The following is a 12553-nucleotide window of genomic DNA, read 5'->3' on the forward strand; positions in this document are numbered from 1 at the left end:
ACTTACATTTCAGATATGTTTACAGACATGCATTGGTTTCTAAACGTATTCCAATATTTGTTAAATAAAAGCTTCTTTTCTCTGGCAGGACACCAGCAGGAACTTAACCAAAGTAGACCGGATGCTGGGCCAATACAGGGAGCATACAGATGATCAGGCTGAAGCCATGGCACTGGTCAGACACTTGTTCTACTTATAACAACATAATTATAATAATCTTCTCACACCTTAAAGACACAGATTATTTGACATAGGTCTTTTTGTATCACAAAACCCTTGCATGCTTATTAGAGCTATTTTGAATAGACCTTTTTTCCTAATAGTTGTGGGAATGCTACATATACATAACATTTCCAGGACAATGACAATAAGTTATATTTTATCTCATTGTTTAGCCAGTCCTCCTTTATTTTCACTCTTCTTTAAATGTTTTCTTTCAGGGTTGACATTTGTTTTTTTGTCCTATTAAACTATTTTCTAATTTCCCACTTACTTTATTGTTTAAAGTTTGACATTTTTTCTGCACCAGCTCAGGGAGAACCTGGAAGAGTCAATCAGTCAGCTGCAGACGCAGAGGGTGAGCAGATCCAACGGGGCTCAGAGTGCCTCTGCCTCCACCCTGCACACCAGTGACCTGGAGGCTTGCTCGGGATCAGGTAAGGAACAATAGAAAGGATTTTGCTGTCAGCTGTCCTCTCATTGTAGTCTTAGTTCTGGATCATTTGCAAAGAGATGATACATAACACCGAAATTATATTCAAAATGACAACAAACATGAAAATAACACCTTAAAAATGTTGTGCAGTGAGTTTGTGGTGTTTGTGTTTGGTTCTCTGGCTCCTCCTTTACACTATATAACATGTGTACATCTGTAACTTCAGATGGCCAGCGTTTCTACCCTACTTCTCCACTGAAAGACTATACAGGCACTCCAGGAAGAAGACGGAGGTCTCAGTCTGCCAGTGTTCGCTTCAAGGATGCCAGCTTAAAAGGAGAGGATGTAAGGAATGGAGACAAACTACCAATCAGTGCCACTTGTTACTGTCATGTAGTGTCAGGAAGTGTCCACAGGAGGGCACACTGAGTAAGAATCATTGAAATGGAATTAGTAATGCTAATCTTAAAGGGGCTTGATAAGATTTTATTTGAATGAGATTTTGCTCATGTTAGTATTAAGAGTCTAAGTTTGTTTAGAAGCCCCTATTTATTTTTGGCTTTCCACTGTGGTTGCAATACTTATGCATCTCTGTAAAGGCAATGATGGGCAAATTTTGGCTTTGCATGATGTTTCATGGTGTTTACCCATCTGTGTCGGCCCCACATAGATTCACGCTTTGCACCAATCCTTGAGGGATCTGCGCTGTGACCAGCATAGAATGTCTGATGACCTGGATAGAGAAATCCTCAGGAGAAATAGGTATCTGAGGGGAGCGGCAAAGTCAGAACATCAAAAACAGTAAACTTAAGTTTTTTTGTTTCTCCCGCTGGTGCACAACTGAATTCACCAGTCATTGCCATTTGTTATAATTTATGACGTGGGGATCTTTAGAACTGAGTTTTCAAATGGTTTATTGCAACCTGCCATAGTGACAGGTAGCATACATTGTCTCTCGAGCCATATAAAACCCCACTATTTTTCCCACAGTATTTGTCACTGCCAGATTTGAAAAGCGAGTAAAATAGAGATAACAACTGCAGACAATGGACATGCATGGTAACAATGTTTATTCTCAGATATTTTTGTTTAAGTGCCTTGAGGTCTGAAATGAAAACTAATTAGAGATGGCTCTGTCCAATTTATAAGATTTTAGCTTTACTGTAAAACTGGTTTCAATGTTTGGATAAGGCTTTACGAATTTTAATTGACTCTTCTGCAGTCTCTTCTTTATGTCCTCCCACAGATTTTCTATTCTAATTTAGGCTTAGGCCTCTGACTGGATATTCATCTTTATTTTATATATTCGCTGTACATAGAAAAGTTTTTGCTTGAGCTTTGAAAACAAATGCATGGTTTTCGGGTCTTTGAAATCTCCTTGGAGAGAAAGTGATAAGTGTCAGGTGAAGGCACTGCCAAGTCAAAAAGGCAGCAGATCTTTCTTTCAGCTATGCATTAAAATTTGACATTTTGAGTTTATTAAAAAAATCTCTCCCCCCTGGTGCTACTGACCACACCAAATTGATCCGCCACTATATTTCAACATCTGAAGCTGCATAATAATTTTCAGTGGCGTCATGTTATGCATTCCCATTTTGATCAGTGGTGTCCTGGGAAAGGATTTTTCCAAACGACAGAGAGCTCTGATGTGTGAATATGTCTCTGCTTTTTATAGGTCTGATATTGACACCCGGCGAGCGATGGAGAGCCTGACAGAGCACGTGACAACTTCCCCGCGACAGGCCTCAGTGAGTTGTAGCTAAATTTTAGGACATCACATCACAGATTGTGATGAATAAAAGCTGTTGTATAAAGCATGAAATATGCAAATATTCTTGTTGTTTAAACTGCTATAGACATATGGCGTCCTCTTTTACAAATCCAGTGAAGTCTAACTTTACCAAATAGTTCAGTATAATTTCCAGGCACACTACTACTGTGACAAATACGTTGCTCCAAATGACAGCCTACATGTTTAATATTTCTTATCTCGTCACGTCCAGAGACGTGGATGTGGCGCTTCCTGATTAGACAGGGAATTCTTGAATCGTGAACATCGCACCTCCAGTCAGTTCTAAAAGAGATTTTTATTTGTCAGCCGCACTTTTAATTTCCTGCTGTCTCATTTATCATATCCTGCTGTCATGCCTGTACCGGTGATGTTTGCGTGACCTCAGGCGTCCTCCGTCTCCCTGTCTGCAGGTGTCGTCTCGTGTGGAGCGGCGTCTGCACGAGCTGGAGAGAGAGATGCGTGCGGACCAGAGTGGTGCGGAGAGAGCGAGAAGGCAGAGTCAGCGGGTGGCCGTGTCTGACGAGCTGCAGGAGGTGACACATCTCATCTGCCGTTATCCCTCACCTCACTGTTGACACTCTTGTGTTCTCTCACATTCACACAGAGAACGCCGAAAAAGAATCTAGAGACAACATGACCGGGTATTATTCAATGGAGGGGACAGTGGACAAGACAAGATGGAACATAACAATATTTAATTTTAAATAATTCATCAGACAACACACAATAAACATCAAAAGGCTAGTTTTCTTTTGCTGTCCCTGAGCAGGCTAATGCTATAATAAAGAAACAACTAAGCCTAAAGCAGACAAACCAATATCACATAAACACATAGAAGAGGATACAGCATAAATGAAAGGAAACCTTTCTCTCTGCCTCTGTCTAAGTTGAGCATAAGAAATATCTTTTAATTTATTTATTTTAAACCTATTACGGAGCACGCACACAAGAATAAAGCAGGCAAACAAAGCAACATTTGTCATCGCATATGACATCAGGGCTGCCCCCTCTTAATAGATTAGTCGACTAATCGATCGACTAAGATTTCTTTAGTAGTCCTTTCTCATTTTTTTCATGCTGAATGACTTAGCTACAAGAAACCCATGAGCATATCCTTGGAAAACACAAGATTTATTCTTTGTGGAGAAAGTCTGTTTTACAGATTGTTCGATTGAATCAACTAATCCGACTAGTCAACAAAGTCATGTGAGTGGTAGTCGAGGACAGCCCTACATGGTGTACAGACTATGAAGACACTTATTGACAGAGAAGGATAAAAATTTCATATAAAAATCTTGGGTGCCAATGTGGCCAATTCTCCCCAATTCCAGGTCACATTTGTCCTTTAACATTTTGGTTATGTAGTATTTGGTTTGAAAGCCTTTTTGTTTGCAATTTTTGGCGGTAGAAAGTGCTGCTTCTTTCCATTACAATCTAACCTGAGCCTACTGCTAAATGTTAACTAGCTGCATGCTAACGGCAGGTAGCTGTAGTCTTGGTGGACAATGCTGGTCGTTTCTCCCCAATTTTGGGTCACATTACTGCTGGGACCTGTCAGGTGTAGTATTTTGTTCAGAAGCCTTTATTGGTGATTTTTCATGGTAACAGAGGGTGAATGCTGGTGCAGCAGCCATGGGCAGTGTGAGAAAGAAAACATTAAAACATGTTCTGTTAGAATCACAAAATACAAGAATGAACCTGAAAATGCAATATAATAGTTCCCCTTTAGTGTCCACTTCCTTTTTTTGTATACATTTTTTTTCTTTTCTTTTTTACATATTTAAGAAATAAACAGTGACAATTACAAACAATACACTGAAACGAGAATGCGTCCCAGGGCCAAAAATAAATATATAAAAACAGTTTTACAAATAATAATTAAACAGAGGAAAGACAGGAGGGAGGGAGACAAAACAACACATGCAGAAACAGACACACACACACACACACACAGACAGGCACAAGACAAGGGACCAAACACCTGCGCAAGTTAGAGGTCCTCACAGAGTCAGCAATGCACCACCACGTGTTCAGAGTCTTCCCTGGGGCACCATTTATCCGCCGTGGACAGTTCCAAATAGACCACATCCAGGTAGGAAAGGGTCCACGTGCGGATGGATACGTCATGTGGCGTTTTCCAACGGGTCCCAATCAATGGCCACTTCCTTACTGGCCTGATGCAGTTACCTCTATCGGCTGCTTTAATTTTAGTTCTAAGCTCAATTGTATACTATCTCAAAAGGGTGGTTTTACATGTCTGATACCAGCTGGTCAAGCGCTCGTCATTCCAATCTTGAATCATTTATGAGGAGAGAGATCTGGCTGATGCAGTAAAGAGAAAGCAAGTCAGCAGAACTTTTTACCCACATAGGACAATTATACAAATTATGAATGCTCAATTATACTTTTGAATTTGAATGTATTGAAAGGATAGACCCTTGAGATGTAGCATCTCATTTTTGAGTGTCCTCATAAAAAAATCATAAGCCCTTCTGTTTGCCAACTCTGGTAGGTTCATGTGCAAGCTTGGTGGTGTTAAAAAAAACAAATGCAAAAACATTCTGTTGATCTCTGTTGAGTGATTACTCTTCACTTTTACACAAAGACGTACAAAAAAATCCATCATTCACAGAGCATTCAGTCCCGCATTGTCTTACTGAAGGGTTTTCTCTCTAATGTCAGTCCTTTCTTGTTTGTTAAAGCAGCCGTTCTCTCACTGTGTCACCAAGCCCTCTTGCTCTGCTTTATGACAACTTAAAGCACACTTAGGCACTTACTTCAACGCAGTGCAAATGGTCGCTAAGCATGCAATTTCTACTTTCCCATATATTTCATGCCAATCTTTTTTTTTTTTTATGCGCATTTGTCAAATAATCCATAATACATCATTACCATAATGAGTTTATTTTTTAATTTTTTTTATAATTCAAACATTAATTTCCTGGATCCTGGTTCTGAGGACAGCGTTTTGTCAAAGTGGATCAGTGTCGGTCCTTTTTGAGGCTCTCGTGCTTCCTGTAGTTTATTAGTAGACCACAGAGGGGTGCTGTGTAGCCGTATCCAGACTGATTATCTTTAGTGAGCTAGACTTTTTAAGTGTGTGTGTGTGTGTGTGTGTGTGTGTGTGTGTGTGTGTGTGTGTGTGTGTGTGTGTGTGTGTGTGTGTGTGTGTGTGTGTGTGTGTGTGTGTGTGTGTGTGTGTGTGTGTGTGTGTGTGTGTGTGTGTGTGTGTGTGTGTGTGTGTGTGTGTGTGTGTGTGTTGAAAGCAGCTACCAATTTATTTGCATCCCTCTCCTCCGTAGTGCCCTAATGGGACACCAGCAGGGCCCGGGGCGATGGGAAATTATGCATTTGTCCCAAAAATTAAGGGTAAATAAACAAGCGTCAGGACATGAAGAGGAAAATAATCTCTTTTACTACTAAAGAGCAGGAGAGGAGGGAGAGCAGAGGGCACATTTATTCCCCACCGATGGGCCCACTGTGATGTGAATCAAATAGATGATGAGTCACTTGGGTAGATGTTATTGCTAGCAGCCGGTAATTTGTCATCGCAGGCCGCTCAGAATGAGTGGGATTGAGTGGGATCAAAGCTCTTGTACAAATCCACCATGATGCTTGTGTCTCCTTCCAAGAAGAGATGGGGGATGCTATGATGCAATGGCACCTCTCATGTTGCGTTCTTACATTACTCTTATATGCTCTTATAATGATACATACTGTTGTGGCCTGTACATTATGTTTTGTAGACTTTAGAGAGACGCCATGAGAGAGAGGAGGCTGTAACAGCCAGGCTACTGAAAGCAGACAGTGAGAAGTCCAAGGTAAATATATGTATTCTCAAAGGAATGTTTTGGGTTAAAAAAGTTTAAAAAAGATGGTAGATTATTATGAATTCCATGCCATAAAGGTTTGTCTGCCTTACACAAGTTCCTACTTATTTCTTTACTGTATCATTTTACTGAATTGGCAGCAGTAGTAGTAACAAACACTTAAAAAACAAAGCAAAAAGACATCTGCTTGGGACTTTCCTTTGCATTTTTACGGCTTTGGAGAGTAAGGTTTCTATTAACTATTATTCAGGTCTAGTGTCGTCATTTTGTGTCTTGTATAGTCATTTTTTTCCTCCAATTTCTGTCCAGTTGTGCTTGTTGTAGCCTTAGTTTGTGTGTCAATCTTCCCATCAGAAAAAGGTCTTACACAATTGCTAGCCATTGTTTTTTTGTTTGTGGTGTTTCTTTACCACAGTTCTAAATTAGAGTTTTTTTTACTAGCTAATAGCAGTATTTTGATCAAATATCACTAGCAATGATATTTTGTTTAGAGAACTTGCATAGATAAAGCACCAAACTACTTTTAGGAACCTTGTAGGCTAATATGCGTTGTAACCCTTTACAAGCGGCAGTAGTAGTTAACATTCATATTTTCACATTGCTGATACAGTTCACATGCTTTTATAATCTTGCCTAACTGAAATTATATACATTCTAAATGTGTAAATCGTAGATTCTGCATACCTGACGATTAACTTTGTAGGCAATGCTCATTCTAACCCTCCAAACCACTGTTGTCCTGTTGTTGTTCTGCTTTCCTCAGATGGAGCAGGAACTGGAGAGAGCTAGGAGACTACTGGAACAGTCTGAGGATAGCAGAGAGTCCCTTGTTCAACAGGTTTGTTTGTTTGTGTCTGTGTGTTCTGTACCCAACAGTATATAGTTGTACAATAGACCTCAGGAGACAAAACGATGAACATGCAGTGTAGCGTCTGCAGTGTATTGCAAGCCTGGTGGACCACTGGGCCCGAGTTCCCTGCACCAGGCCTAAGCCACTGGGAATTATTTCTGAATGTATTTTAAAACGTTTTTTGTACGGCTCAGTTGGGAACTTAGATGTAGTCATATTTTCAAATTTTGTAGTTATCTTTTAGCACTGACTTAACCTAGAATAATGTATGGAGTCTGATAGCTTTTTTTTCTTCTGAATTTCGCAATTCCGTCCATGATTCTGTGATCCACAGAAGCTATTGTGCTCTACGTTAGTGCTGTAATCAGTCTGTGACTGGCCCCAGCCCGGCTCTCGTCGAAAACAAAGACACTTGCCACCAGGCTAAACAACCCTGCAGTGCAGCGTCTCCTCGGAGGACCTCAGTGTGGGTTTGCCCGCTGTCAGACAGTCCGATGTCTTTCTCTGTGTCTGACTTACACGGCTGATGATCCCCAGGTGGAGGACATGCGTGGCGAACTGCTGAGGACGAGGAAAGAGAAGACAGATCTCCAGAGGGTCTGGCTGGAGACTTCTCAGCCCGCTACTCAGCCACATGGCAACCACACTGACAGGGAGGAGGGAAGAGGGGGACTGCGAGGGCCAGGTACTGAAGTTCTGTGATCCACTGTCACTCTCTGTCTTGCTCGCTCAACCCACACACGTTACGCTACTCTTATAACAAGGTAACATGTGGCTTGCACTTGAACCCAGCCTTTTTTACATTGCGACTTTGGTTTGAATTTGATTAATCTTTCAGCCTATATCCTACTTCATTTGCATCTCATATCACTTAATTTATATTCTATTCACATCTATTAACTTGGTTTGCCCTAGGTGATCAAGTGAATTGATTGACATGTCAACGATGCATATGATATAGTAGGTACAATATACTAAGTAAAGAGCTAAAAGAAGTTCAGAGTAAGGTTAGAAAGTCATTTAAAAGGAACTCTGCTTAAATATTTATCTACTTCAAAAATTGTTGCTGTGCTTTTTATTGCCTTTTTGCAGAAGGTACAGTGTGTTTATTGTGCTCCCTAATCCATCGGCCACCTGAAGATTCTTGTCACCACATGTTCTTCATTTCTTGTGTCCACATGCAGAAATCCACTGTAACAACACTTTGATTACGTGTCTGCATGTGTGCGTGCATGTTCATAGATCGTTTGGATCTGGAGAAAGAAGTGGCGGCGCTGCGAGCCCAGCTGCGTACTGCTTCAGTCCTCAGTGAGGTTGAAGAACTGAATAGAACTCTGGACCGCAAGGAGAAGGAGAGGGTCACACTCAGCATACAGGTGGAGGTGTGTATCAGAGAAATTCCTAGACAATAGGTATTTATATTAAGGAAATGGCTTATAAAACCAGGGGTTCAGCGAAGGCATTGCATGTCATTCCTTTGCTTGCTATGTGGCTGTCTTTGCTGTCTACTCTGAGAATAAATGGGAAACCTTAAGGATCTCTCAGCTGGAGTGCAAATGAACAACAGAAGCGTACTTTTGAATTTGCTGGTGGTGTCTCCACCCGGAGCAGGGTTATTTCAGTTTGTCGGGTGCTTCTCATCCGTGGTCGCATCCTCCGCCAACTCCGTGCCACTTGATGATCCTCTTAAAATTCTCAGATGAAGTGACAGTTGGAATAGGAGATCAGAAGTCAACCATCAGTCATTTTTCCCTCTCAGACTGGTGCAATGTGTCACTTCCATCCCTGTAACAAGACATAAAAAAAACACAACGGGGGGAAAATACCAAATTCCCTTAGCTAAGCAAGGGTAGGCTATGGTGGGTATCAATAAAATGTTAGTAGAAATAGCTGCACTTAAAGCTTAAGCACATTCCTCTAATCTCTGATGTTTCTTTCACTGAAAATGTGTTTAAACTCCCACGCTTCCCCTATTGCAGAGTAGGTGTTAAAAGATGAAGTGGGTGTTTGCATGTATCACCCCGGGCTTCTCTTATGGTTTTTAATGCCGAGATCAAAATAGAAGTTGGAAGTGTTTCATTTCAACAGTAAATGAGCAAAAATGAAGTGTAATGAGGAGAATAGGGTGGAAGATTCAATTTCTCAGTGACTGAATTTATATACAGTCTAATAGGCCTGTGACTAATCAGTCTATGACTAATTACTCCTAACTGGCAGTCTTATTCAGTCTAAATACTGAAACGGCACCAGGCTAACCTTACTTGCCCTTACTTAAGACTTCAATCAAACTCAAAACTTTAAATTGATTGTGATTTTTCTCAGTGATATGAAGTAAATCCAGTGCAGCTCTCCTTTCAGACTCCTTTTCAGACAAGCCTTGCAGATAATCCAATTGTAGGCAGCATGTAAACACAGTCTCAACCTTCTGTGACTTTTCTTTCTTTTGTCCTCTTCTTTGCTCGCTGTAATCCAACCTTTACTGTTGGTCTTTTCTCAAAGTCTCTCATACATTTTTTTCTTTTTTGCTACCTTCTGTTGTCTTTTTTTTCTCCCTATTTCTATCTTCCGTTGCCTTAAAACCATTCCTCCACATCTCCCTTTCTCCTGCCTTTCTGTCTTTTACCTCCCATTAGCAGTAGTAGTGTACACACACACACACACACACACACACACACACACGTCCTTGACCTTTCTCTTCTCTATATACCAGAAATTGTCATCAGACCTGGCGCGGCGGGAGCAACAGCAGCTGCAAATGCTGGAACAGTTGAGGGAGATTCAGGTATTTTAATATTGGTTTTTGGTTACACTGTTAATTCATCAGCAGATAGGTAATAGTGTGTGTAGCACCTCATTCACTGACAGAATGCAAAGAAGCTGTAAACCTGCATTAATGACATCATTCAGATTTTGGCTTGTTGGGGTGTTTTCAGCCCTCCAAAAGAACTCAAACCTATTAGTCAGCATTATGTTGAGCATCTGTGAACACTCCAAAGGGACTGAGACCCCTCTGAAACAAACCGTACTCAGGTCGAGTATGGTTCGCTTTATGTCCCCATTGTAGTTCTCTTCACCTGTGCATTGTGAGCACAACACACTTCGTGCTCACTTTGCCTTGTTCCTTTTGACCTGCTATCATTTCAGCCCTGAGGCCCCATCAGAGCTGAAGTGGACCAGAAAGAGAACGGAGTCCTCTTTCAAATAAACTGACAATGTGATCGTAAAAAGAATCCTATTTCTGTTGGTCCACTTTTTTGGCCTCCTTAATACAACTAAAGTTTGGTTATTTTAAAGAGCGCTATTTGTGAAAACACCCTTTAGATCCAACTGATCCAGTCAGATTATAAAGAATTAATAAACACTTTATTTATAAATTCATCCATCTTTTCAGAGCCGTGGGCAGACGGAGAAGAGAGAGACGGAGGCATTACTCCAGGAGAGTGCACGGAGCAGGGATGAACTGAAGGCCAGGGCCCAAGAGGCGGTGCGCCAGTGGAGGGCCAAGTGCAGGAGGCTGCAGAGGGAGCTGGAGGAGGAGCGAGCCCAGGCTCAGGTCCACACCGACAAGGCCTTGCAGGTCGGCTGAGGCAGATGCCTTCATTACACGACTTCTGACACCACAGCCGACACTAAGGGTCGACCCATACTGGTTGTTCAGGGCCAATATAATACTGATTATTAGCAGTTAAGGAAACCGATAATCAATATTTAGAACCAGGGACCTAAATTAACTTTCTTTGTCCACCAGACAAATGGCTAGTGAATATTCAAATTTGAACAGCTTCTCAATAGATTACCATTGTTTTTTGGCTAGGAGTTAAGCAAATCTACCAGCCACTTGCAGCATTTGGCTAGCAGATGGTGCTGATTTTGGACCCTGTTTGGACCTGATATGCAATCACAGTAAACATAAAAATCTTTTAGTCAAAATTAACATTTTGTAATTTTTTTATTAAACTGAAACTTTAAACATAATACAAAGTAATAAAAAAACAAAAAGTAGCTTCCTGAAGTTTTGACATGCTGTCAGTTTGCACGTGTTGCAGATCGCTTACAGAGCTGTAGCAGATCCAAAGTAGGGCAACTTTTAATTAACTAACATTAGTGGTTATTGGTCAAATAAAACACAAATACAGATAATTTGCAAATTTCCAAATATCGGCCCCGATAATCATCCAGGCCAATAATTGGTCAATCCCTAGCTGATAATAGCAGCTGCGGAAAAGTAACTGCTGATCTTTATAATGTTGGCTGTGTTTTCACATTGTAAAAAACAACTCATAGAGTTGAGTGGACTGGTCTGCCCTATTTCAAGATATTGCCATTGCAAGGAGTGCAATTGTTAAACTACATTTGTTGTGAGGAAAAATTATGACTATCATTTGGGACAATCACAAAAATGGGGGGGGTGGCAACATCAAGACTCGGGGCGTGATTCAATTAAGGACAACACAATACCCACAGTGTGGGTTTTAATTTCTTTGGTTCACGCAAATTCTCCTTGTTTTCTCCTGCTAAGGAAGTTTGTCCCAAGGTGCAGATAAAAATTGTGAGTGAGGTACTTAATGTTAAAGCCTCCGTGCAGCCTGCATGAAAAGTGTACAAACACAAGGTCCATTTAATTGTAGTTACAGCATCATTGCACAACAAACACACTTGTGCCATTTGTAACAGGCAAGCAAAACTATGATTGTTCTTGTACACAAACTAGAGTTTAAGTAGCACTGTGTCTGTGCACACTATAGTCAAGATAGCATAATCTAATGGCTATATTAATTTCTACCGACACGTCCCGCTGACAGGACAGTTTTCTCCACTGAAGAGAAAACGCTTTTTCCACTCATACGTTTTCATAAATTGCAAGCATTGAATCTTCATAAATGCTGCACACCATTTGAAAGCTTAAAGTCTCATGATTCGATTAAGCCCACTTGCAAAGCATAAGATGACTTACTGCGCCGCTAGTGTCTAAAATTGGGTGTGCATCCACACCTTTTTCCTCGTGTCTTTATTCACAGCGGTGAAAGATGGCCAAAACCTTTTTTTTTTCCTACATTGACAACAATCCAAAGAATTAGACTATCCAAGCCATTTTATCCAAAACGAGCTGGTCACCTCACAATCTTGTAGTTTCTGGCCGAGTTTTAACGGAAAGAAAGCTAAATAGTTTATCATTTGTGGTTTTTGATCGCTTCTCTCTTCTCCCCCGGGGCTGCTACATTGTCACTGAGCACACCGGCGGATTCTCTGACGTCAGCATGTTCCGTTGCTGTGTGTTATTAGCCAAACCCTCTACTGTAACCCAAGATGGCCCTAGTCAAAGCCAATCATGTTGCAAAGTTCAGGGAGGACCAACGTGGGAAAGATTCCTTCCAGTTAAAACTAGATGTTACGAGATCGGCCTACCTGTTTAGCCAATAAGAAGA

At 41.0% G+C, this 12553-nt stretch overlaps 1 protein-coding gene across 5 annotated transcripts in view; it reads left to right on the top strand.

Annotated features, from left to right (window-relative positions):
* The window catches only part of cep128 (centrosomal protein 128), a 55814-nt gene that overhangs the window by 868 nt on the left and 42393 nt on the right, over positions 1–12553 (top strand). For 2 of the 5 annotated variants that reach the window (XR_004336120.1, XM_032542524.1), the window contains exons 2-13: positions 89–175; positions 530–656; positions 882–1000; positions 1326–1456; positions 2331–2403; positions 2858–2980; positions 6194–6268; positions 7041–7115; positions 7665–7812; positions 8370–8509; positions 9838–9909; positions 10519–10704. Coding sequence is in view for 4 of the 5 variants with exons in the window: in XM_032542524.1 (XP_032398415.1) it covers positions 89–175; positions 530–656; positions 882–1000; positions 1326–1456; positions 2331–2403; positions 2858–2980; positions 6194–6268; positions 7041–7115; positions 7665–7812; positions 8370–8509; positions 9838–9909; positions 10519–10704 (1356 nt within the window). In the remaining variant the exon portion in view is untranslated. The remainder of the gene's footprint in view (positions 1–88; positions 176–529; positions 657–881; positions 1001–1325; positions 1457–2330; positions 2404–2857; positions 2981–6193; positions 6269–7040; positions 7116–7664; positions 7813–8369; positions 8510–9837; positions 9910–10518; positions 10705–12553) is intronic. The other 3 variants (XM_032542526.1, XM_032542527.1, XM_032542528.1) reach the window with 3 other exon arrangements.

The sequence above is a fragment of the Etheostoma spectabile genome, chromosome 18, assembly GCF_008692095.1.
Source record: "Etheostoma spectabile isolate EspeVRDwgs_2016 chromosome 18, UIUC_Espe_1.0, whole genome shotgun sequence".
NCBI classification, from domain to species: domain Eukaryota; kingdom Metazoa; phylum Chordata; class Actinopteri; order Perciformes; family Percidae; genus Etheostoma; species Etheostoma spectabile.